Source organism: Gekko japonicus, unplaced genomic scaffold, assembly GCF_001447785.1.
Source record: "Gekko japonicus isolate JY-2015 unplaced genomic scaffold, Gekko_japonicus_V1.1 scaffold320, whole genome shotgun sequence".
In the NCBI taxonomy this organism is placed as follows: domain Eukaryota; kingdom Metazoa; phylum Chordata; class Lepidosauria; order Squamata; family Gekkonidae; genus Gekko; species Gekko japonicus.
The window spans coordinates 1,246,679-1,273,608 of NW_015168660.1; the positions used below are offsets into that span (position 1 = coordinate 1,246,679).

General features: G+C 47.5%; 1 protein-coding gene across 2 annotated transcripts in view; it reads left to right on the plus strand.

Moving 5' to 3' along the window:
- Positions 1-26,930, plus strand: part of ECT2 (epithelial cell transforming 2) — a 61,176-nt gene that overhangs the window by 20,786 nt on the left and 13,460 nt on the right. For both annotated transcript variants that reach the window (XM_015415256.1, XM_015415257.1), the window contains 8 exons: positions 1,880-1,948; positions 3,635-3,745; positions 5,457-5,553; positions 6,746-6,827; positions 9,646-9,724; positions 15,158-15,277; positions 21,674-21,812; positions 24,106-24,260. In XM_015415256.1, the coding sequence (XP_015270742.1) occupies positions 1,880-1,948; positions 3,635-3,745; positions 5,457-5,553; positions 6,746-6,827; positions 9,646-9,724; positions 15,158-15,277; positions 21,674-21,812; positions 24,106-24,260 (852 nt within the window). The remainder of the gene's footprint in view (positions 1-1,879; positions 1,949-3,634; positions 3,746-5,456; positions 5,554-6,745; positions 6,828-9,645; positions 9,725-15,157; positions 15,278-21,673; positions 21,813-24,105; positions 24,261-26,930) is intronic.

Here is a 26,930-nt window from a genome sequence, read left to right on the forward strand (position 1 = left end):
CCCAGTACCTTCTGTGTATGAGTCTGGCCTAGAAGTAGGCCAGAGTGTGGCCTGGAAATGTTCACGAAGCCAAGATGGAACAGAGCCAAACAAAATGGTTCCTAGCAGCAAAGAACTAGTCTGAACTTGCTGTGTTGGAGAGGTGGCTTTAGATCAGGGGTGGCCAAACTGCAGCTCGGGAGCCACATGCTGCTCTTTCACACAGTCCAACTTAATGTTAAAAAAAAGCAAATTTGCATATCTTTCAATAAAAACACGTGTGTAATATTTGTTCATGTCTTGCGGCTCTCAAACATCTGACATTTATTCTTTGTGGCTGTTATGTTAAGCAAGTTTGGCGGCCCCTGCTTTAGAGCATCTGTCAAACTAATAGTTCCCCCCCCATCCAAAACAATGTCCTATTTCTCTACATAATGGAGCCCACAGGAAAGAAGATCTCCTCCCGAATGCCAAGATTCCAACACCTGGTTCCTCCCTTCCTGGTCAAATCACCCTAAATCAATAAGCTAGTCACACAACCGGGTAGCCTTTTCTCTCCAGCGATCAGGGATCCTCAGTGGATCATTAACGTCTCACATTCCTAGCCACATTCCAACAGAAGCATTAACAGTTCCCGTTTGCACCAAAAATCCATTCATCCACACAGATGCAGAATATGTCTTCTCCTGGGAACGCTACTCAGAGCCCCCCCCTGCACATTGTTCTGGTCCCAGTTAATCCCTTCAGCACGTTGTTTCAAGGGGCAGTAGCAGGCCCGTAGCTGCAGTGGGGCATCTTGCGCCTGGGTCCCCTGACTTACTGCTCAGGCCTCCGAACTTCCCATCCAGCCAGTTTATTTTATTTATTTTTCATGCGTGCCACAGCTGCGCCGAGCCAAGCTGTCACTCTGCCTGCCAGCACCCTCCCCTCTTGCACCCCCCCCTCTCATTGCTTTTAAAAAACTTTTACTCTCTTGTCGCTCCTGACAAAGCCTGAGGGTGTGTGTAGGGGTGCCCCCGACTTATTGAAATGACCCCTGACTTTAAAAATCCTGGCTACGCCCTTGAGGGGCAGGCGCATTAGCATGGCCTCAAGTCCCATTGTTTTCTACAACTAGACAGCCACAGCTCCATTGCTGTGTGTCTGTCCTGGGCGCCCACTCACAGGTGGCCCCCATATTCGTTTGGGTTCCTTTCCCTCTTCACAGCCTCTTCTCTGTAGACTTCTGCACATCTGGAATGGCAATGATAACCCCCAACAGCCTCCTGTTACTCCTGCTCACCTCTGTATTTCCATTACTTGTGTGTATGTTGTAACGTGTGTTTTATATCTGTCGGTCGGCATTTTTTAAAGATTTCTTCCTTTAATGGAAACAGCCGTTTTGGTTAAGCCACTGCCCGGTTCACAGGTGGAGAATCTCTCTCGTTACCTCCCTCCCACAAGCTTTCCTTATCTCCTTGCTAATTCCCCGAATAAACAGGAGACAGCCTTTTGGGGCAAGTGTAGCATTTGAGGTAACATTACTCCTAGGGAAGTGCCCTTAGGTTAGTGGCTTTTGTGAGTCAAAGCCCACTTTGTCAGACCCCAGCTTTAGCTCATAAAAGCTTATACCCTGGAAAACGTCATTGATCTTCAAGGTGCTGCTGGACTCCGATTTTGTTCTGTCCTCAGTGCTCTTCCTAGAGAGTAAGCCTCCCCAAACTAGAGATTATCAAGTGCAGCACTAGCCATTAAAATGTCAGGACTCTTGCCTCTTCTCCTTTGCCCGTACTGCGCTTCTCCCCGGCGCTCAGCATACCAGCCGAAAGTAACTTGGAAGTGGAAAGTAGCAGGGCTCTTAATTTGGTTCTCCCTTATCATGCATGGTGAATATGAGTGAGATGCCGCTTTTCTGTTCTAGGAGGACCTTGAAGACCTTATGATACACTGGACTGAGAGCAAAAGCATTGGGGCTATCATTCTTAAATATGTAAGTTCTCATTTGGCTTCACCCAAATGCCCTCTCTGATTGGAGGCTTGCGTTAAAAGGCCACAAGTATTCTCCTTAGCGTGCATTAAAAGAGCTCTTGGTTTTGGGCACTGGAAAGAAGCTTAATTCGCTTCATTTTAAAACGTGCTGATCGTGTTTATAGCATAAGGGAAAGGTTTTTTGGGTTTTAGTCGTGCACTCAGTTGTATTATATTAGGGGAGGGTTTGTGGCTCAGGGGTAGAGTGCCTCTGCTTGACATGCAGGAGGTCCCTGTTCATTCCCCAGCATCTCCAGATCTGGCAGTGGGTGATGTGAAATACCTCTGACTTGAGACCCTGGAGAGCAGCTGTCAGTGTGAGTAGACAATACTGAGTTTGAATGGACCAAGGGTCCGATTCTGTATAAAGCAGTTTCGTATGCATTCCTGTGCATTTGAAAGTCTATAGTGTGAGCCCAAAGGAATATGAAGCTCATAAAACTAAGCATGTGGTTTCAACCTTGGTTCAGCCACATCTTAGAAACATCAGAAATTAGGCTGTTATATATCACATCACATTTGTAACGCAAGACGTTGGCTTGGATCCATCAGAGCAGTTAAATGGATGGAATGTTTTTTACCCACAGAGCGTGACTTCCTTGCCTCCCCTCTCACTCTAAAATGGCCAGTATTTTGGTGGGAGGCACTTTGGGCTGCAGTGGGAGGGTAGAAGAAGGGAACTGAGAATGTTGTGCTCTGTGGGCAGAAACATCCTACTGGATCAAAGCCAGTTTTCCTTTGATCCTTGCTTTTTTTAATCAAAGATTTCAAAAAGTTGGAGTCCTGTGAAACTGCTGTTGTGAGGGAGGGTGGGACAAATGCAGGGTCCTCTCCCTTAGGTCATTATAAGTGTGACCTGTTTGGGAGATTGGATGGCAAGTCACATTATGCTTACATCATGCGCAGAACAGCTTTCAGCCTATGCTGCTTTCATGCCCATCCTCATAGTCAGTTCATAAATGCATGGGGGGCTTTTGACTCTTTGGCATGTTGGTGTGTACAGGGGAAAGTACCCACAATTTTACAGGAATACACGCATGAAGCTGCCTTATAGTAAATCAAACCATCAGCCCCTCAAAGTCAGTATTGTCTACTCAGATTGGCAGTGGTTCTCCAGAGTCTCAGGCAGAAGTCTTTCCCATCATCTACTTACCTGACCCTTTTAACTGGAGATGCCAGGGGATTGAACCTGGCACTTTCTGCTTGCCAAGCAGATGCTGTACCACCAAGCCACCCTCTGTGGCAAAGCATAGTGTATACATTTTAGAACTTTAAAGCAAGACACAAGCTGTCACTTGCCAAGAGAGCCTATTTTATTTGCGTTGCCAGCTAGCTCTCTTTTCTTCTGGGTTCTCTCTGTGGCCAGAGCCATCAGGCTGGTTGTATTGAAGTATCTTGCCAATGGCATTGTGCAGTAGGCAGCAGTCCCTGCTAACACCAGCACTCTTCAGACATGAAAGTTAAGAGAGCTTAATGTATAGTCTCTCCTATGATTTACCAGTATTTTAGGGTACTTCTGTATATGATGGGTAACTTACCTGATAGGACGCATCAATAAATGTGCAAATAAAGGGCAAGGAGGCTATTCCTTTATTTTCAACTTTACCCACGTGTACGTTGCAAATGAAAACTCTGCACTGTCTTTCAGTCCAAAGACTTGTTGAAAACATACCCTCCCTTTGTGAACTTTTTCGAAATGAGCAAGGAAACTATTACCAAGTGTGAAAAACAGAAGCCGAGGTTTCATGCTTTCCTGAAGGTAATATTTTTCTGTTTGCTGTTTTCTTTCCACCTCTGATGTGAGAATGAGTTTGGGGTTTTGGTGGGTTTTTTTGCAATCTTCAGAACAGATGTCATTTTTGCGAGAGACTTGGTTTTGTAAATGGAGACAAGTAATTGTGATTATAGGCACACAGAAAGCCCCAGGAGGTCAGAAATCTTGCTTTGTGTAATAGGCAGGTTTGCAGATGGAAAAAACAAGAGATGGTTCGGTTTCGATCAGGGGGGGTCCCTAGCCTCTTGGCCTCTTAGGAAGCAAGAAGCACAGTCTGTGGGTGGGAGAAGAAAAATAAAAACACAGACGCACTCAAGGAAGCGGATTGGGAGTAGAAGAAGGGACCAGAGGAGGACACACACACCCTCCCAATTCAGGCGGTGTCTGCTGCTTTCTTTTTGGTTTGATTAGCTGTTCTGCTTGCTCCAAGCTTAGCAGCCAGCCTCAGGCAATGTAGCATCCCTGCTCCAGCTCAGCTGCTTGGTGGGGGGGCAAGGCTGTGTGCTCCAGGATCCCACCTCCCCACCCACCCAGCTGATCTGCAACACCCTTTTACCTGCCCCCTGGGTCCTTCTGTAATGAGTACCACGGAGGAAAGCATTAAGGCAGCCAATGAAGTAGCCCATCAATTTCCCTGATACCCATGGTGGATGTCAAGGGAAGTACTGACAAGTGCCATGTTGGGGGACTGTAAGAGTATAAGAAGAGCCATGCTGGATCAGATCAGTGGTCCATCTAGTCCAGCATCCTGCCCTGCCCAGGACAGTCCAGGCTAGCCAGATCTGGTGAGATCTTGGAAGCTAAGCAGGGTTGGCCTTGACTAGTATTTGGATGGGAGACCTCCAAGGAATACCAGGGTCGTGACACAGAGGTAGGCAATGGCAAATCACCTCTGTAACAACTCTTGCCTTAAAAAAACAAGTCTATCTCACCACCTAGTTGTGCATCACCCTAAAAATGCTAGGACTTCTGGCTACCAGACAATCTTAAGATCTCCTGGTGATACTACACTCATCATACAATTATTAATTCTAGCATCCAGTCTCACACAGTGGCTAACCAGTTCCTCTGAATGGCCAACAACAGGGTATAGAGGCCATGTTTTTAGGCGGATGTTGCCTCCTGGCACTGGGATTCAGAGGTTTAATGCCTCTGAACGTGGAGGTTCCCCTCAGTCACCGTGACTAGTAGCCGCTGATAGACCTTTCCTCCATGAATTTATCTAATTGTCTTTTAAAGCTGTCTATTCCTGTGGCCTTCACTATATCCTCTGGCAGCAAATTCCTTGGTTTAAATGCACCGATTCCTTGTAAAATTTAACAAAGCAATTGAATTGATACTGCACGACTTTTGTTGTCAATATCAATAATGGAGGTGGGTGGGAGAGGTTAATATTTGCAGTGAAGCAGGTACCTATAACCATTTGCCTACAGAGCTGTTGGTTTAGCCAACCCTAAGTTTTGGCTAAATGCCTAAAGCTCATGATTGAATGCCATTATTGGCCTGTGTGGAGTCTTATTTTCAAAAAAGACCTATAAAGGTGAGTGATGTCTTTATGGAAACAGGTGTGTCTGGGGGGACACACACTTGATATCCCTAAGTAGTTAAGACAACTTGATGCTCTCATTTGAAACCTAGAATTGCATTGTTTAAGTCTAGATTTCTGGTACAGATAATGCCCCTGTTCACTCTGTAGATAAATCAAGCTAAGCCGGAATGTGGACGCCAGAGTTTGGCGGAACTTCTCATCCGACCTGTACAGAGGCTGCCTAGTGTTGCTCTCCTTCTTAATGGTATGTCTGTGGCCTTATTTGTCAGGACTGTTAAATTATTTAAACTCACTAGCATTGTTGGAGGCAGTTAAACATGGCCAGTGATGTTGCAAGTGTTTTGTAGAACTATCTTGTATGCCTTCGTAGCTCACCAGAGATGTAATCGGGTATGTGACTTTAAAAATGGTACAAGTGTGGCGCAGTTGCTTTAATGCTCAATATTGATTTGTTATTTCTATGTACAAATTTTAAAAAACCCTCCACCCTTCAGTTAAATAATGTCCAAGGCGACTTGCATAAAATCCCCAGAAGCAAAACCAAAATCAACTGAAGGTGAGAAGCTCATTAGAACCAATTAATATTTGCAGAGGAGTTTAGGTCTTCAGGTGGGGAAGGTGGTGCTGAAAGCTGGTGGGAACACTAAGCTCTAATTCAGAGGAGCCTGCAGTTTCTGCTTGTTTCTCCTGTCGCATTCTTTGGACATCCCCATTGTGGGCCCTATTTTATCTCAGCCACAACCCCAGGAAACAACTCAAAGATGCCTGACAGTATTACTTGTTCAGGTTTTTGCAAGGTCCCTGTAAGGACTCTCTCTCACCTGCAAGGCAACCTCATAGAAGCCTTGTCCTGCATAGGGATGGGCATGAACCAGATTTTTGCAGTTCGGTTTGTAGTTCATGGCTGAACTACAAACCCATACAAACCGGGTGGTTGGTTTGCGAACCAGCCTGGTTCATATCGGTTCATGAGTCATTTAAAGTTTAAACCCCTGCTTTCTGCTTTTCACGAACTGCCATGAAACACATAAAAAATAATGAAAGTTCATGGCAGTTCTTAAATTCACGAACATCACTTCATGAACCACGAACTAACCAGAATTCGTGATGAACCTTTAGTTTGTCAGCTGGTTCATGCCCATCCCTAGTCCTGCATGTTCTTTCTGAACTTGTATCATCCACAGTAGTACCTAGAAGGTGGTTATGGGGTGTAGTCACAAAGGCGTTTCAGCAAAGCCTAAGGAAACTTTCTTCCACTACCAGAAGAGTTAGGAATATTACCGTTCTTAAGGGCAAACGTTTATTTTCTTTTTCTTTTAAATCATGTGTCAGAACTTTGTCCTATAGATCTCTGGATATTGGCAGGCTTCCTAACAGGAATCTGTGTCTAGTGTCAGGATGGAAAGTAATGCTATTTAATTATCTCCTATTATTAGACCTTAAGAAACACACTGCAGAAGACAATCCAGACAAGGCAACACTAGAGAGAGCCATTGAGTCACTGAGAGAAGTGATGACGTAAGTAGCTGCAGTTGCTACTGCCCGGAAAAGAATGCTTTTTTATTTCTGACACACCTGGAAAGAACATGCGTTGCCTGCTCCCTGTGGATGGTGCTTTTCATAGTGGCTTGTGCCCTGTATACTTCCAGCTTGTTTCTGCAGGTAGCAAAACTCACTGCCTGATTTTTCCAGAGCTACGGCAGTCCTACTGCTGTGCCAAAATAGCTAGATACTGAGCCCAAGTACACAGAGGTCAGGGTTCCATACAGCCAACTGGCCATGAAATTGCATTGATCTTAACTGGGACCTGATCATTTAGTTCCAGAAATGTGAAGCTCTTACCTCTGGCACTGTTTCCCCACTGAAAACTTAGCTTGTAACGAGAAGTTCCTTTCATCATGAACCTCCATGTCATAGTTTGCTTACTGTTGAAACCCTTTTCAGAAAGCGTTGCTTATATTCAGAAACCCTTTTCAGAAAGGGTTTGCTTATATTCCGGCGCAAAACTGTTTCTAGCAGCCTAGATAGCCCTGACTAGTCTGATCTCATCAAAGCTCGGAAGCTAAGTAATGGTCATCGGTGGTTAGTACTTGGATGGGAGACTGCTGAAGGAAGTCAGGGTTGCTGCACAGAGGCAGGCCTGTTTGAGTGAATGAGGAATGGCCCGATCCATAAAAGGCTAGGAACTACTGCCTGCTGATTTGGTCCATAGCGGAGGAATCTTTTAATACTTTATTGTGGCCCCCGGTCACACGGAGCATTAAGCACGCTAGAGAGACGGAAGATAGGCGGATTTTCCGGGCGCGATCTCACCGCCACATCTGGGAAGCGTAGAGCTCCCGTGGCTCACCCGAGGCTTCACTCCAAAGATGCGCTGTACTAGTTTCCGGAAACTGTGGGGCAAGGGTGGGCGTCAGATCACGTTTCCGGTGTTAGCTCGTGGCATCCGGCGCCCGCCCATGTCCCGTCACGAAAAGGTGCTTTTTTGTCAAGTCTCCACGGGTGCACACAAGCACCCAACGGCACATGCGAACACTTGGGTTAAAAACAACAACACAACCCCCGCGGCGCCGCTTCTTTGCCGCACTGCAGGAGTGAGGTATGATCGGCCTCTCCCCCCAAACATGGGACGTCGGTCGGACGTTTGATCCGGCTGCCGCACGGTAGTTCGCTCCGGGGCAAACAGCCACGCCTCCCCCCTGCGATATCCGTCCCGTGTGACCGGGGCCTGTATTCGAAAGTTGTCTGCATTCTTGGAGATTCTGCATGAAAGGCTTGTGCTGCAGAAGAGTACAAGGGTTGGAGCTAGGCTAGAATGTTCCTCTCTCTCACTGTAGCCCACTGAGCTCCACAAAATGTTGTTCTTGGGGACATTAGGGGACCCTGAGGCGTGGAGCTTGTTAATGGGAAAAGGGGAAACGGCAGAAGCTGCCTGTCTCCTTCAGTTAGCAGAGAACTTAGTCTGGACCCAACCCCTAGACTGTAGTAATTGGCTTTGCTTGCAAGCGTCTGGTAGGTACTGAAGGCAGGGGCTGCCTGCTATATAACCCTCCAGCCTTTCCAGTGCAGGGAGGGCTCCAGAAGTATCTGTCTCGAAGCCGTGATGGGCCCATAAATCGGCTGCCAAAAGTAATGCGGCTAGAGTTCCGTAAATGGAAGACATGTCCATAAATTGTCTTCTTATTTCTTCCCCGCTGTATTGAATTTTTGGTGCACTAATCAAGCTTTCATACACGTGGCATAATTCAAGGGCAGGGCTGGTGATTAGAGGGGCCTGTCTTAAACAGGACACGAGGGACGTGGAGTACTGGACGTGATAACGTTCTTTTCTTCCGTGCCCAGTGCCGTATGTCGGCTGGGCCCATGTAAACCGTTAGACTCTTAATCAAGAATATAATAATTCCGAGTGAATAGCTAGCGTTTGCTTACTGGAAAAAAACTGAGGTCCCATAAGTAAGTGCCAGATTTTGGGGGGTCCTAGTATGGGAACCAGAAGTTTTATCATCCTTTCCAGGGCTATTTTTGGGCAGGAACACACAGGAACGGAGTTCCGGCTGGCTCCCAAGTTGGCCACGCCCAGCAGGAACTCATTAGCATAATAAGCCACACCCAACAGCAGAAACTCATTAGGATTGGCTACATTAGGGGTGTGTGGCCTAACATGCAAAGGAGTCCCTGTTACAAAAAAAGCCCTGGGTTTTGACAACAAACAAAGTAAGAAGCACAAGATGGGTGTGGCTGGATGGCCACACTTCTGGTAACATGGGGGTGCGGCCTAATATGATAATGAGCGGTGCAGTCAGGGTGTGTGGCCTAATATGCTAATGAGTTCCTGCTGCTGGATGTGGCCTGTTATGCTAATTAGTTCCTGCTGGACTTTTTCTACAAAAAGAGCCCTGATTCCTTTCCATAGTGCAGGAGTCCCCAACGTGGTGCCCGCTGACACCTTTTCTGCTGCCCGCCAAGTGTTTTTAGGGAGTGGGTGGGACCAGGGAGGGCCTTTGTTCAGCAAGGCTTCTGATTGTGTCTATTGGAGGCGTGATTGGCTGTGCAGATTTTTTTAAATGTTGCTGCAGCCAGCAGCTGCTGCCACCGCACGGGAACGCCACTGTGTGACTGAAGTTAAGCTGTGGCCATCATTTGGTGGCTGCCTATGTCATCTTCCGCAGGCATTTGGTGGTAGCCATTTTGTTGCCGCACCCTCCATGCTGCTGTCAGAATTCCAAATGCGCCCGCGGGCTCTAAACAGTTGGAGACTCCTGCCTCAGTGAATATGAATTTGACTGGTTGTTTACATGACAAAAAACTGCAGTCAGCTTATTGTGCTTTTCTCTAGGCACATTAATGAAGACAAAAGGAAAACAGAAGCTCAGAGGCAGATTTTTGACGTTGTGTATGAAGTAGATGGCTGTCCGGTAAGTAATGGTACAGGGGGGGCTAAGAATGCGTGGTGAAAGAGGGCAATGTTGGATGATTTTGACCTTGCGAGCAGAGTCATCCAACTGCTAATAATGCCTGTTGTCAAACCTTTAACTGCATTTGGTGTCTTTAGGTTGGTGTGAACATTAGTGAGAGGAGGGAGGAAGGAATACTCATGACTAGGGATGGGCATAAACTGCGTGACAAACCAAAATTTGTGCCGAATTCTAACCGTATTGGGGCTTAGGAGGTGACATTCTTAATGCATGTGGTCTCCAAAGAAATCTCCGAGCTTTTGGGCGTGGCTTGGGGCTGTTTGGAAAACAAAACCCATCCAGAAACTCTGGCATGAAAATGCTAGACAACCTTGGCTTGGCGGTGCTGTTTCCCAGTCTTGGAAACACAAATAGTGACCCTCCAAACCTTGACAGGCACTGCTGCCTGCCAATAACAGAGTTTCCATTCGTCGCAATGGGACTCAGATCCATATAAGTGTAGGACAAGGATGTGTTCCCTTTGTCGGTGTTGTGGTTTTGGATGGAGAGGGTGTCCTCACGTGAGAGCTTTTCTGCTGGGCGTGGTGGGGGTATTGCTTAGCTTAGCTCGCTCGCTCTGTCAGGGGGCTTGGCTTTTCCCTGGGTTCCTCTGTGTTGCGATTCAATGTTTGCTTGCTGCAAAGGTTGGAAAAATCAGAATTGAATTTCTCTTTCACATAGCATATTTGTTTAGCAGGATTCTTCTGTCTCTTTCCTTGGTGGTTTCCCTTCCTGTGTCTTTTCATTTAACTCAGACACTTTGGGTTGCAGTAAGATGGGCAACACCGAAATCAGATTGACTATATAATTTGCAGTCAAAGATGGAGAAGCTCTATCCAGTCAGTAAAAACAAGACCTGGAGCTGACTGTGGTTCAGATCATGAGCTACTCATTGCAAAATTCAGACTTAAACTGAAGAAAATCGGAAAAACCACGAGGCCATTCAGGTTTGACCTAGATCGCATCCCGGATGAATATACAGTAGAGGTGAAGAATAGATTCAAGGGTCTGGATTTGATTGATAGAGTGCCTGAAGAACTATGGACGGAGGTTCGTGACATTGTACAAGAGGCAGCAATCACCACCATCCCAAAGAAAAAGAAATGCAAGAAAGCAAAGTGGCTTTCTGATGAGGCTTTACAAATAGCAGAGGAAAGAAGGAAAGCGAAAGGCAAAGGCGAAAAGGAAAGATTTACCCAACGGAATGCAGATTTCCAGAGAACAGCAAGGAGAGATAAGGAGGCCTTCCTGAATGAACAGTGCAAAGTAATAGAAGAAAACAATAGAATGGGAAGGACTAGAGATCTCTTCAAGAAAATTGGAGAAATCAAGGGAGCGTTCCATGCAAAGATGGCCATGATAAAGGACAAAAACGGTAGGGACCTAACAGAAGCAGAAGAGATTAGGAAAAGATGGCAAGAATACACAGAAGAACTATACAAGAAAGACCTCGATGTCCTTGACAACCACGACGGTATAATCACTGACCTCGAGCCAGACATCCTGGAATGTGAAGTTAAATGGGCCTTAGAAAGCATTACTAACAACAAAGCTAGTGGAGGTGATGGTATTCCAGCTGAACTATTCAAAGTCTTAGAAGATGATGCTGTTAAAGTTCTGCACTCCATTTGCCAGCAAATTTGGAAAACGCAACAGTGGCCACAGGATTGGAAAAGATCAGTATACATTCCAATCCCAAAGAAGGGCAATGCCAAGGAATGTTCAAACTATCGCACAATTGCACTCATATCACACGCTAGCAAGGTCATGCTCAAGATCCTACAAGCTAGGCTTCAACAGTACGTGGATAGAGAACTACCAGAAGTACAAGCTGGGTTTCGAAGAGGTAGAGGAACGAGAGATCATATTGCCAACATTCGCTGGATTATGGAGAAAGCAAGAGAGTACCAGAAAAATATCTACTTCTGCTTCATTGACTATGCTAAAGCCTTTGACTGTGTGGATCACAACAAACTATGGCAGGTCCTTAAAGAGATGGGAGTACCAGACCACCTCACATGTCTCTTGAGAAACCTGTATAAGGGCCAAGAAGCGACAGTTAGAACCGGATACGGAACAACTGATTGGTTCAGCATAGGAAAAGGAGTACGACAAGGATGTATACTGTCACCTTGCTTATTTAATATATATGCAGAGTACATCATGCGAAATGCTGGCCTGGATGAATCACAAGCGGGAATTAAGATTGCTGGGGAAAAGATCAACAACCTCAGATATGCAGATGATACCACTCTAATGGCTGAAAGTGAAAAGGATCTAAAGAGCCTCTTGCTCAGAGTAAAAGAGGAGAGCGCAAAAGTGGGCTTGAAGCTCAACATCAAAAAAACTAAGATCATGGCATCCGGCCCCATCACTCCTTGGCAAATAGAAGGGGAAGTCGTGGAAGTAGTGACAGACTTCACGTTCCTGGGATCCCAGATCACCGCAGACTGTGACTGCAGCCATGAAATTAAAAGACGCCTGCTCCTTGGGAGGAAAGCGATGGCGAACCTAAACAGCATGATAAAAAGTAGAGACATCACCCTGCCAACAAAAGTCCGCATGGTCAAAGCAATGGTATTCCCAGTAGTCATGTATGGCTGCGAGAGTTGGACTATAAGGAAGGCCGAGCGCCGAAGAATAGATTCTTTTGAACTATGGTGCTGGAGAAGACTCTTGAGAGTCCCTTGGACTGCAAGAAGAACAAATCAGTCAATCCTCAAAGAAATCAACCCTGACTGTTCCCTGGAAGGCCAGATAATGAAACTGAAGCTCAAATACTTTGGCCACCAAATGAGAAGGGAGCACTCACTGGAGAAGACCCTGATGCTGGGAAAGATTGAAGGTCAAAGAAGACGGGGACGGCAAAGGATGAGATGGTTAGACAGTGTCATCGATGCAACGAACATGAAATTGAGCCAACTTCAGAGGATGGCAGAAGACAGGAGGGCCTGGCGGGAGATGATCCATGGGGTCGCGAAGAGTCGTACTCGACTGTGCAACTGAACAACAACAACAAAGACAAGTGATTACACTTTGGGTATTTGGGGGGGGAACTGCTTTTGGAGGGGGCTTCAACTTGGTTCTCCGCCATTTTATCCCTTCCACACACACTGGGCTGCTTTTAGCTTTGGGGTGATCCGTGTTTCTCTTTACTGCCCACTGATTTTACTGCCCACTGCTCTCCATTTGAAACCTACTGGCCTGCTTCTCCTTGCTGGGGGGGGGGGGTGATCTGTATTTGTCAGCCCATCTCCCTGCACCAATTCTGCCTTGGGGGATTTGTTCTAGGATGTTGGAGGGGGGATCAGGCTGCATTCCAGAGCCACCCATGGCTTTGTTTTGCTCAGATGGGGTTTGGGTCACATCCCTTGGCCGAATAAGGTCATCCCACTGGCAAGGTGTTTGTCGGGCACGAGCTCCAGAATCCAAGGTGATTGCCAGAGGAGAGCGGTGCGCACACGGCCGACGCTTCCCAGGAACAGGGTGCTGCTGGCAGTGGGTTTGAGCCAGAGCCCCCCTTACGGTTGTGATCTGTTCTCTCAAAGACGGCCGGCTTCGGCTGCCTGTAAAAAAGGCAAGTCAAAAAAGCCAGAGAAGGGGTCACAGCGTGCAGATACATGCCAACAAACAAAAACCCACTGTGAAAGAATGGACAATGGCACATTTAATAATTCTGTGAGCATCAATTTGTGAAGCTATTAATCTTCCAATATAGTTAGAGAATTCTGACATAAGCAAAGCAAAGTCCAACATAATCATTTCCTCGATGAGCACACCGGTTTTTGCACTCATGTCAGCAATCTTCCTCATGAGTAGTCTTATAAAGTTGGAAGGTGTCTACCTCTAGATTCAGCTTAGTTTCTTTTTAAAAACAGTATAGCTTCTTATTTTCTTCATAGTTAAATTATCCTGTAAAAAGCATAGTTATCAGGAGTGGGAAAAGACATGAAGCTGAATGGAATAGTTTTGTTATTTTTAACTAGAATAATTTAAAACTTGCTTTCAGTTCCATTGCAAGTACTTGAATAGGAGCGAGCCAGTTGCTAAATTTCTAGCCGTAGCAGCCAGTCCAAAATTTGTATGTGTTGGCATGTAAAAAAGGCAAGGCAGGAAGTGGGAACTAAACATCTGTGCGAGCCTTGTCCACCGAGGGAGGATGGGACTGGGGAGATGCAGCCACCTGCAACTGTGCTGGTGGCTCCCTGGCCCTGGGCAGGGTGGGAAGGTTGGCCCTGCCCTGCAGTCACATTGTCTGTCCGCAGAGGGAGGGTGGGCCCTGGAGGAGGGTGGGCCCTGTAATGCAATGCACTACAGCCACATACTGTGCAGGTAGCTCCCAAGTCAGGGTGGAGGGGGTTGGCAGCGCATTCATCTCGTCATTGGAGAGAGGATGAGCCCAGCCAGGCACACATCTGTCTGCAACAGTGCCGGCAACAGTTCTCTCCTGTATGCTTCTTGGGGGGGGGGGTATCCTGTGCAAGTTTGATGCCACTCCTCTTCTAGGTCACATAGGGTCTGGCCTGTCTGTTCTATGGCCCGAACCCACACTTGACAACATTTCCCCAGAAAGCACTTTCCTGGGGTTGCCTTCTTTGGTGGGGTGTAACTTGGACCCCCCAAATTAGGGCATGTAGGGATGCATCCAGGGGTGGTCCGTCACGAGTCTGATGCCTCTAGCTCACACAGGGTCCATTCTGTACACTCCAGAACCCGCACCTGACATCTCCTCCAAAAGCACTTTCCTGGGGAAACCATGTTTGGGGGTCCCCCCCAAGCCCCCCCCAGCCCAGTCTTCATCAAATGTGGTGGGCAAGTAGAAGAGAATCAGCTGGAGATGCCCTGTGCTTTTGGAGTCTCTAGGGACCCTGGGGGCTGCCCCACCATGTTCTGAACCTCCCAAACAGTCTTGGTTCGGCAGAGCAGCTGGGTTTGGGTTCTGGACTGGGATTTCCCGGTTTGTGCCCATCCCTGCTCATGAGTATAGTCCGGTGGTTTTCCATGTTTAATGCATAGGAGAGGAACAGAGCGACAAGAGGACTGATGTAAGTGTGGGATTGTTTGGATAGGAATACATTACAGCCACATTTTCCCTTTCTGGTGCCACTTTTTGATTGTGAACTTTTCAGAATGGTGAACATTCGGTGTAAAAACCGGAGCTGTTACCTGCCTTGACCCCTTGGGATAGGGCTGGTCTATCTAATCAATCTGCAGGAACCCCACGAAATAACTTCCCAGCATCTTAGTTCACCACGTGGAAGTGCCACTAGACGTAATGTATCTACTTGCATTAAACATTTTGGATTCGAAGTCCACTTTCTGTCTGTCATTTGTTGCTCGAGGATGCAGCAGCAACCTGAACTCTCTTTAATGAGCATCTCCTGTCCCCTTTAGGCTAATCTCTTATCATCTCACCGGAGTCTAATTCAGCGCCTGGAAACTGTGGCGCTAGGTGATGATCTCTGCGACAGAGGGGAGCAGGTCACTCTGTTCCTTTTCAATGACTGCCTGGAGGTAAGTCTGTAGACTTTTGCATTTGGCTGCACCGTTCCGGAACGGCTTCCAACCCGAAGGAGTAAATAATAGTCCAGATACCTGGAGCTCCCGAGGACAAGCGGAGCACGCTCTTTTTCTTGACAGCCGGCCTGACGCCGCATAGTTCATTCAGTCAGCTGGGAAGAGGCGCCGGACACGAGCTGTCACAGGGAACGCTTTATTTTCCTTCGACTTAATGCTTTGTAGCTCGATATTGAGGGATTAGCGGGAAAGATGGAGCAACTTTCTGCCACTGTCTCACTGCTAGCAAGGAAGGATTTGCTGAACGAGAAATGCTGTGACAGAAGCTGTAAGGAGGTCTTTTCAGTAATCCACTGCACTGTGGCTCAGTGTTGGAGCATCTCCTTGGCGCATAGAAGGTTGCAGGGTCAGTCCCCAGCACCTCCAGTTAAAAAGATCTGGCAGTAGGTGAGGAGCCGCTCTAACTGTCAGGAAGTTCTTCCTAACGTTTAGCCAAAAACTCTTCTGATTTAATTTCTACCCGTTGGTTCTGGTCCGACCTTCTGGGGCAACAGAAAAGAACGTCACACCATCCTCTATAGGACAGAGGTCCATCAGTAGCTATTAGCCACAAGGTATAGATAGGGACTCTGGGGCAAATGATGCTCTGTCATCTTGGTGCTTGGGGGGGTCAACAGTGGGAGGGCTTCTAATGTCCTGGCCCCACTGGTGGACCTCCTGATGGCACCTGGTATTTCTGGCCACTGTGTGATACAGAGTGTTGGACTGGATGGGCCTTTGGCCTGATCCAACATTGGCGTCTCTTATGTTCTTATGAAGACGGTTAGCATATCACCTCTCAGTCGTCTCTTCTCCAGGCTAAACATACCCAACTCCTTCAACCTTTCCTCATAGGACTTGGTCTCCAGACCAATGTTCCCTCTAAGCTGTGGAGTCTTGTGAGCAAAAATTCTACTTTGTGAGCTGCTGGCATTAAAGTTGTGAGCAAGTGATTTGGCTGCTGCATAGATTAGTTTGCTCTGGAGCCATCCTTCCTGAGCTAAGACACAAATATGTGAGCCAGAGGCTAAATAACTGTGAGCTAGCTCACACTAACTCAGCTTAGAGGGAACAGTGCTCCAGACCCCTCATCATCTTCATTGCCCTCCTCTGGACACATTCCAGCTTGTCTATATCATTCTTAAATTGAGCCCACAACTGATTTTGATAGACTCAGGGTCTGGTCGAGTATAAGGCAGCTTCCTGTGTTTCCCTCTTGTCCACGTTCTGTGTGAGGAAATCATTGCGTAGGAAATAGGGCTTTAATTCCTCATGGTACCTGTAACTAAGCTTTGCATCTGTCTGTGTGCGTGTCTGAGAGGTCCAGATTCTGCAGTGAGGGCTTGAGTTCTGCGGACTGAATAAATTGGGAAACGGCAGACATTTGTGCAACTTCTCTTCCAAGCCCAGGAAACTGTATTCAGTCCCTCGACTTGCTTTGTATCTTGAAGGCAGTTTACAGCAGCGTATAAAACAGTTATTTAGTGTAAAAACATAAACCAGCAGCCAGGGACCGAGTGAAAAGAGTGGCACCTAAAAACCCATGTAAAGTTGAAACGCTGTTTCCCTGCCTAGCCCTACAGTCGTGAAATAATATACATGGGAATATATGATGCTGAAGTATTGATTGTTTTACCATGTTTTGATTTGTTATAACACTGTTTTGCTACGACATTCTTTCATTTTTTATATTCTTTTATTATGTCATGTCCTTAAAAGGTGTTTAACAAATGATGTTTTGGTGTAGTGGTTAAGTGCGCGGACTCTAATCTGGGAGAACCGGGTTTGATTCCCCACGCCTCCACTTGCACCTGGCTGGATGGCCTTGGGCAAGCCGTAGCTCTGACAAGAGCTGTTCCTGAAAAAAGAGCAGTTTCTGTCAAGAGCTCTCTCAGCCCCGCCTACCTCACAGGCAATGCTCCCTCTAAGCTGTGGAGCCTTGTGAGCAAAAATTCTGCTTTGTGAGCTACTGGCATTGAAGTTGTGAGCGAGCGATTTGGCTACTGCATAAATTAGTTTGCTCTGGAGCCCTCCTTCCTGAGCGAAGACAAAAATGTGTGAGCTGGAGGACAAAAAATTGTGAGCTAGCTCACACTAACTCAGCTTAGAGGGAACACTGCTCACAGGGTGTCTGTTGTGGGGAGGGGGAAGGGGAAGGAGTCTGTAAGCTGCTCTGAGACACCTCTGGGTGGTGAAGGGCGGGGTATAAATCCAATCTCTTCCTCTTCTTCTCCTCCTCACCTTTCCCTTTGTCCTATTTCATCTTGTATCCTCTTAAATGGTAAAATAAAAATATTAAATAGATAAAGTTGAAACACTGGAGGTGGGTCCAGCGTGGAAGCAGAGAGAGGATGTGGGCCGGGAACCTCGTTTAGCAGCAGCAGAAAAGCTTCTGAGGTTCCCATCGGCCACGTCTGCCTATCTTCTGAGCCTGTGTCTGTGCAGAGCCGTAAGGAATACAAACGTGCCTCCTCCCTCCGGCCCAGTGAAATGGAAGAGGAGACCTGTTTCTCACCGTGTGTAATGGTGGGGCACTGCAGTTGCGATCGGACGGCTGGGCGAAATGGTGTCCGTAGAGCAGCTGTTTTGGAGGAAGGTTAACCGCTGTCTGTAAGCTGCCTCTTTCCCCCAGTTGGTGCTGTCCTCTCTTAACGCAATGGCTACATCGTGTGAAATCTGCCCTCTCGATTAATCCGGAGCTGTCTGAAGAGCTGCATTGCTATTTTATTCTGGAAATGTTTTTTTAACTATCCTTGTAAGTTCCTTTGTCCCATAAGGAAAGGAGGGGGTACGAATGGGCACTTCTAAAGGGCTGAGATGTGTGAGAAGAAGTACCAAGATCACTCTGCTTCTGATTTCTCCCCCACAAACTTTGGAACCTTTTCCATAATTCTACACAGACACAGCCGCCTAACTTCTGTTGGGCTTTTATTCCGTTAAATGGATGGCGGATTGCAGCCTCGGTGAAGCAGGAGCCCGGTTATTGATGGGCCGACTGGAGGATGCATTCTGTTGGGGTCACACTATTTCACTGCCCACCGCCAAGTGCCATAACAGCTTCGAATTTTAGCCACTCAACTCTGTGTAATTGAGTACAGCGTGTCTTTCTTCTAAGTGTGAAAGGACAACTGCTTGGATCTCTTCAGTTGCCTCCTTGTTTGCTGTCTTTCTCAGCGGCCTCACAGTCCCTAATGTCCACTTGACGCTGAGCAAAGCAAGAGAGGCCGGCTAGATTGGTGTTTGCGTCTTTGGGATGGATGCCTCTTGGTTACGCGAGCGTAACTCCTCTGCATCTGTCGGTTTCTTAGTGCTCTTTGCGGTCCCGGTTCTCTTTCAAGTACTCGAGATAGTGGCTCAGTGGCATATGTAGGGTTTATTTTTATTCACTGTAGGTAAGTAATATGTTGGTACCGGGTTGGTCTCTCTCTCTCTCTCCCCCCTTCTCGTCTTGTACACATTTTGTGCAGTCTGAAGGGTCTGAGTAAGTAGTGTAACCAGCAATTGCCGTTGGAATGCCACTGAGCTAGGAGAAGAAAAACAGATCGGGTTTCTGAGCCCAGCGTCTCGTGTGGCTGAAGCCATAATGTTGTACACGTTCAGTATACAAGTCATATTATTACAGAATATAAAACTCTCGCTTGTCAGTCTGCCCTAAATGGACACAACATACTTTGTTGGGGACTTGACAAGGAATGTTAAATACTTGAGCAGATGGGCCATGGAGCTTTTGAAATGCCAGGATTATGGAGTGTTGTGTGTGCTTGACAGGGCTCTTTTTGTAGAAAAAGCCCAGCAGGAACTCATTAGCATAATAGGCCACACCCAACAGCAGAAACTCATTAGCATATTAGGCCACATCCCTGACAGCACAGCTCAGTAGCACATTAGGCCGCACCCCCATGTTACCGGAAGTGTGGTTATCTAGCCACACCCACCTTTTGCTTCTTATTCTGTTTACCTTGTTTGTTGTCAAAACCCAGGGCCTTTTTTGTAGCAGGAACTCCTTTGCATGTTAGGCCACACACCCCTAACGTAGCCAATCCTAATGAGTCTCTGCTGTTGGGTGTGGCCTATTATGCTAATGAGTTCCTGCTGGGTGTGGCCAACTTGGGAGCCAGCCGGAACTCCGTTCCTGTGCGTTCCTGCCCCAAAATAGCCCTGCTTGTGCACATTCATCCATTTTAGTTATAGAACTCGGCTTCAAACAGTCTTAATGTGAGAAGTTTGAAGAAGGTGGGCACGTGAGGGTCAGAGGATTGGTCTCTGCAGGCAAGGCCAGGTTTCACCAAGCCTTATAATGCCTCCTGTCTTGTCTCTCCTCTCGCTGACCATCGGACCTTGTTGTCTGGGGGTGGGGTGGGGGACAGTGAATCAAGCCCAGGTAATTCTTCTGTGCTTTGCCAGGCAAGGAGATAAGGGGCTTGGCCCGTCTCGAGATGAGGACTTGTCTCACATCTGTTGCCCTTCAACTTGGGGCTGTAGTGCGTGGGGCTGGTTTCCTTCAGAGCAGCTGCACCCGCTGTGGTAATGGCAGTAAGGAGTGGGGTGGTCTGCTGCTTGCTGGAAGTCCTCTCTTCTCTAAGCCTTTATTGGGTCGTCGTGGCCTTTTAGAGCCGTCAGCCAGGAGGTGGGGTAGCAGCACCGAGCTTGCCTGGAGGCAGTGTCCCTTTTGGTCCCTCCCTCTTTCACACTGAGCTGGATGAGCTGTGCCACTCTGTCCCTTCGGAGACCTCCAAGGATGTCCTGCCACGTTCATCTTATTTCTTTAAGAAGAAGCTTTCTAGTCTTCAGGGTTGGGAAGATCTGCCTGCCATCCCTCCGCTTCATACGACCATGTCCCGTCTTTAGTGGGGCTTCCGTGTTCTGTGCAGCTCCTTGCCCCTCCCCGCGGCTAGCAGAAGCAACATGAGCTGTGCCAGCTGCTTAAATGGCATTTAAAAAAAAAACATATTGTGGAACTTGGCATCTGTGTTGAAAAAGCTCAGACTCCGCAACAGCTTTGTGTGCACGCAGCCGTGATGTGCAAATACTGCAGCTCTTGTCGGCTCCTTCACTTGGCTTAGATGGGCTGGTGACTTCTGGCCGGAGACAGACTTTGTAGGTGGCCACGAGGCTTGACGGAAGGACTACTCGCTTGCTGCGGTGGCTGCCCTACTGCAGTTTTAGGGAGGCCTCTGCACGTAGAGAGCCAGTTTGGTGTAGTGGTTAAGTGTGCGGACTCTAATCTGGGAGAACCGGGTTTGATTCCCCACTCCTCCACTTGTACCTGCTGATGTGACCTTGGGTCAGTCACAAGCTCTGTCCTTGAAAAAGAGTAGTTTCTGTCAGAGCTCTCTCAGCCCCACCCGCCTCACAGGGTGTCTGTTGTGGGGAGGGGAGGGGAAGGGAAAGGAGTTTGTAAGCTGCTCTGAGACTCCAAGTGAAGGGCGGGGTATAAATCCAATCTCTTCTTCTATTCCGCATCTGCACCGAACTTGGCACCTGGCTCAGAAATCCACAGAGGAGGCCTGATGCTGGAGCCGCTTGCTTCTTATGCCCGTGGTCTAAGGAGTGGTATCTAGCAGTGCCAGTTTGCTTAAATGTAGTAAGCACTGGGAAAGCTTGTTTGCCTGTGGAGCTTGCAAGGGACCCATATGCTGACTTGGTATGGCACAGTTGCATACATTCATAAGTGTATCTCCACAACTGCATGCTTGCTTGTGTGTTTCATTGACGTGAATGGAGCCAGTTTGGTGTAATAGTTAAGATCGCCAGACTCTAATCTGGGGGGAACTGGGTTTGATTCCCCACTCCTCCACATGAAGCCTGCTGGGTGACCTTGGACCAGCCACAGTTCTTTCAGAGCTGTTCTCTCAAGAGCAGTTCTCTCAGAGCTCTCTCAGCCCCACTTACCTCGCAGGGTATCTGTTGTGGGGAGGGGAAGGGAAGGAGATTGGAAAACACTATGAGACTCCTTCAGGTAGTGAAGGGGGCGAGATATAAAAACCTACTCTTCTTCTGAAATGAATGGGACTCAGTCCTCAATGCATCTTCCTGGGAATAAAATGATGGTCGCTACGATGCTCCTGTTTTAAGCCGTGTATGGCACTGGAACATTTTGTTATGTACAAGGCAGAAGAGCGGAGAGCTGTGTGCTGGGATTCACCATGTGGTTTTCAAGAGAATATAAAAGCTGTGAATCCTTCTAATAAAAAATGGGGAACTTGGCATTTTAATGAGGAACATAAATCCATATGTTGCAATTGCTTAGGATTTTCAGAAGCAGCTGTCTGCTGCAGAGCTTCACTTCCGAAGGTCTGGGAGAATATTGGGAGTTTGTATTTCCTAACTTCTTTTGTTTAATTTTCAAAACAGGTTGCCAGGAAGCGGCGCAAAGTCATCGGGGGCTTCAAGAGTCCTCACGGCCAGAACAGACCGCCAGCCTCTCTCAAGCACATCGTCCTCATGCCCCTGTCGCAGATCAAGAAAGTCCTAGACATCCGAGAGACAGAAGGTCTGCAACATTTGGAGCAGAACGGCTAACAACTTGGCATTGGTGGGGTGTGTGTGCGTGCGCGTGTGTGTGGGTATTTTGAGGAGTCATACATAGAGTGATGACTTCAAAATGCTGATATGTTTTGGCATGGCATGACACCGAGATCTCTTGCAGAAAGCTTTCATCCCCTGGTCAGGGAGCTGGAAGTAACCATTAAAAGGAGTGTTCAGAGAAGACGGTCAAATGTCAGTTTTGAACCTGTGGGCTGGAGAGAACCACTCTCGATGCTTTTAGAGCAAGCAGTCCTTTCTCCACTGAGTGTTTCTGACAGGTCTTGGTGGAATACCTTTTCTAAAAACAACACCTCATCTGAGGGTGTTGCTTGCTTTCAAGGTAACTGGTTTTTTGTTCTTGGAGGCTCTTAAATGGCAATCTAATTTTAAGTTCACGTTCCTATCCAAAATTCCCCAGCGGCCTTGCTGAACTTTCTCTGGATGGTGTTCATTATTGGACGGTAGGCCCTGCTGTGAAAGCCCTTGTGGCTTGTTTTGTGCAGTGAACATTGTGGGTCCACTATCCGAGCAGCCAATGTTATGCTAGAATTCTCTGGCCATAGGTTAAGAAACGATTCCACATCGAAGTAGTGCATTTTTATTTTCGTTCCTTTATTTAAAGTCCTCCTTTCTCTCTTAGACTTACTAGCTAGACCTTGATAAGAGGTTATGTGGGTGCAGGGCAAATCATTCCAGGATACAGGTTAATTTTAATAGGTACTTTATCATACCTGCAAACTAACAGTGTTTAAGTGATGCGTGATTGCAGTGAATGTTGTATGGGTGGGGTGGAGGTGTGTGTTTTTTAAAAAAGTGTCACTAATGAAGAGCGGTGTTGCAAGGAAAATTGTTCTGAAGGTCTTGACCTCTGCAATCAGGGCCATTCCAAAGGCAGCCTGGCTCCCGCTTCTGCATCATCTGCCGTGGTTGAATGCAGGTGCTCACCATCAATATCTATGTCCTGTCTTCATGGCCTTGTAGCCTGCTGGTCTTGTGGGATTCTGTACCTTGGTTCAGTTGATGCAGATTTATAATGGTCAAATAAAACATCTTGCATCTTCAGTACCGCTTCAGCAACTGTGCCTTCCTTTGTGGGACAGCGGTGTGCTGTATGTCTCCTAGGGTTGCCAAGTCGCGGCGGGGGATTGTAGGTCTTCACAGAATCCTTGCCGCAGGGACAGTGAGACACGTTCAATGTTCCCTCTAAGCTGCGGAGTCCTGTGAGCAAAAATTCTCCTCTGTGAGCTTGTGGCATTCAAGTTGTGAGCGAGCAATTTGGCTACTGCATACATTAGTCTGCTCTGGAGCCCTCCTTCCTGAGCTAAGGCAAAAATGTGTGAGCTGGAGGCTAAAAAACTGAGCTAGCTCACACTAACTCAGCTTAGAGGGAACACTGGACACATTGCACCCGCCGTCGCCAGGATCTGACGCTATGCGTCGCTCTGGCAATGGGGCTCCAAACAGCGTCATGTCCTGGCGACGGCGGTGCAACGTGTCTCGCCATCCCCGCGGCAAGGATTCTGCAAAGACATGCAGATCCCCCACCGCGATTTGGTAAGATTTGGCAGGCCTAATATCTCCGAGGTGTGTAAATAATTCTAAAAGGGTGGTAAGTTTCCACGAGCACTGTTGTGTTAGGCCTCGGGCGTTCTGTGTTCGGGTTTTGCTCTATGGTCAGGCACTGTTCCATAGCTTAGACTTGATCCCATTGCCTCCTGAAAGGGTATCTAATAGAGAGAGGTGGGTGACTGGACTGGCTGCGGAGGAGAGTCTAATCCTGTGGACAGGGTCGCCATGCCTCTTGCTGAAGCGGGAGGCCTCCTGCCAGGACCCCTCGTTGCCCACGGCTGCTCTGTGGCAGGAGAGATTTTTTTTCTTAACTACTGGCATTGTGTATGGCATGATGTCATTTCTGAAGGAAACCCGGAAGTGACCTCACATAGCTATAGGAACCAGTGGAAACTCTGTAGTTTTACTCTTTCCAGCGATTCCTAGAGAGACGTGCTAGCACTTCCAGATTTCCCTGGAAGTGATGTCATTCCCACCACGGCGCAAGGCACAGCACCCCTACTTGGCAGATGGTCAGATACTCAGACTTGTCAAGTCTGTGTCCTGGTTTTTGTGTGGACCTTGCCTTAGATTCCATCACCTGCAGCCCACGCTGCCCTCTCTGCAGTAGCACAAAAGCAGTTTACGAGTTGACCACAAGTTGTTAAATCTCTCAGAGCATTTTGAAATTGTCGCTCGTTCTTTTGCAGACTGCCACAAAGCGTTCGCGTTGGTTGTGCGGCCTCCCACCGAGCAGACCAACCTGCTGTTCAGCTTCCAGATAACTAGTGAGGAGCCCCCCAAGGAGGACTGGCTGAGGACACTCTGTCGGCACGTGGCCAACACTATCTGCAAGGCCGATGCGGTAAGTCTGTGAGGCTGAGGCGCAGCTTTCTCATCCGTGTGTTAGGGCGAAGAAGGGCCTTTAGCGGGGTGCGTGTGAGGAGGACTCAAGCGCTAGTACCAGAGAGCGGCAGGCCAGTGGCAAAGCTTTGTGACTGACAAACTTTGTTGAGCCTTATTAGCTTCCACAGAACCTAAAATGCTCCAGAAAAACCTGTAGATTACTTCTGCATATTCTCCCCGCTCCCTGTGCATCATACAGGGGCAGCAGTGCTTTCTTTGACACTGTGTCTGGAAGTGCCGGTGTTAAAGGTGCGGACACATGTAAATGTTGCTACACAGACCGAATTGGCTCGGTCGGACATCCCAGTTCCAGGGCAGCCTGCACATGGGCAGCTGGATTTTTGAGGCTCATTTGAAAGAGAGGCAGGTTGTATTCGAATATGAGAGTGGATATCTTCTTAAGGAATGAAACACTTCCCCACTGCCCAGCCCCAGAAACCAGGAAGCCTTCAGGAGTGATGCGGGGTGTGATGTTTAACTCCGCAGTGAAAGGAGAGAATCAATGAAAATCCCCTTCTCAGTGAATCAGTGAAAATCTTTTGCACCTCCCCCCCCCACTAGAAAAGTGCTTCTGCAAGCAGGAAATGAGAGAGCCATGGTGTAGTAATTAGAATGCTGCGAACCAGAAGGGTTAAGTTGACCATGTAAATTATAAAAGTACAAAATTTATTAGGGCGTACACATATTAAAATATATTCGGGTTAAATATATTCGGGTTATATATTTTAATATGTGTACACCTTAATAAATTTTGTACTTTTATAATTTACATGGTCAGCTTAACCCTTCTGGTTCGCAGTGTTATCTTGGGTTGAGTTCCCCCCCCCCCTTTTCCCCCCAGTACAGACTACAATCTGGGAGACCCAGGTTCAAATTCCCACTCTCCCATGCAAGCCTGCTGGGTGACCTTGTGCCAGTCCCATTCTCTCAGCCGCACCGACCTCTCAAGCTGGTTCAGGTGGGCAGCCGTGTTGGTCTGAAGCAACAGAACGAAGTTTGAGTCCAGCGGCACCTTTAAGACCGATGAAAGTTAATTCTAGGTATAAGCTTTCATGTGCAGGCACACTTCTTCAGATACAGGTGTCTGAGGCGTGCACGCGCATGAAAGTTTATACCCAGAATTAAACTCCGTTGGTCTGAAAGGTGCCGCTGGACTCAAAACTTTGTTCTCCCAAGCTGGTGATTGTGAGGATATTGTAAGGTGCTTTGGATACCCCTTTGGGAGAAAAGCAAGGGCATAAATATCTAAATTTAAAAAAATTAAAGAACAAGTGCTAGGGCCAACTCAGTGTTTCAGTTAGAAGAAACGGCTAAATACTATTGTGCATGTCAAGCTCTTAGAGAAACATGGCAACTTGCTACTGGGTATTTGTTGCTGTGCTGGTTTCAGTCTCTGGGACAATAATTTACTGAACTGCAGAATTCTAAGTGCGTCTCAGTTCAGTGGGGCTTATTTCCAAGTAAGCTGTCGCATGCTCCAGCAAGACCTTAATATAGTGAAAGGCAGCGTCTTCTCTATCTTTTATCATCGGTCGCAGCTTTAATTGCACCTATTGTTAAAAATATGTTTAAACTGCCTCTCCACCAAAGTGCTGGATGAGGGTCATAAAATCAAATCTTCCCTCATCCCCAATCTGTCAGACACTTTAAAAAAAAACATATTTCAAAGTGGCAGTAAACAGTATGCAGCAATAATTAAAGTAAGGCATAAATGCCCCATTGGACTCTGATGCTTTTTGTGCGGAAGAGGTTGTCGGCAGCAGTGTTGGTGCAAAAAGCGAAATCCGGAACCAAAAACACTATCCGTGTAACACCTCTTGTTCTTTGAGTCCATGAGGCTGATGTTAAATCAAAGGGGCGGAGTGGTACAGATATCTCAGGTTCATGATCTTGAGACCTGGTTGTGCCAGCATCCTGTCCATAACGCTGAGCCGGTGTCGTGTTGCACTCTGGCTTTCTCATAGCAAGAAATCACAAATAGTTGCTTTCTCCCCATCACAAAACAGCCAGGAGTTGTCCCTGTTACCTCTGTAACGCCAGGCGAGATTCACAGATCTGTTGTAGGTGGGAAGAAAAGGTATCGCTTGGTGGTTTTTCTTCTAGGTATTCTCAGTAGTCTTGCTTAATACCCGTTTCCCTTTCAGGGCCCCAGTGTGTGTGTCTGAAGTGCCATCAAGCTGCAGCCGACTTACGGCAACCCCAGCAAGGGGTTTTCAAGGCGAATGATTAAGCAGGGGTGGTTTGCCGTGGCCTTCCTCTGCAGAGTCCTCCTTGATGGCAATGCTCCCTCTAAGCTGTGGAGTCTTGTGAGCAAAAATTCTACTCTGTGAGCTGCTGGCATTAAAAGTTGTGAGCGAGCGACTTGGCTGCTGCATAAATTTGTTTGCTCTGGAGCCATCCCTTCCTGAGCCGAGACAAAAATGTGTGAGCTGGAGGCTAAAAAACTGAGCTAGCTCACACTGGCTCAGCTTAGAGGGAACATTGCTTGGTGGTCTCCCTTCCAAGGACCAGCCCTGCTTGGCTTCTGAGATCTGACGAGATCAGGCTGTACCATATTGCCTTCCATCCCTTCAGGGCCCAACGCTGTCTTTGAAAACAGTACATGTGTTTGCTATTCTGACAGAGTATT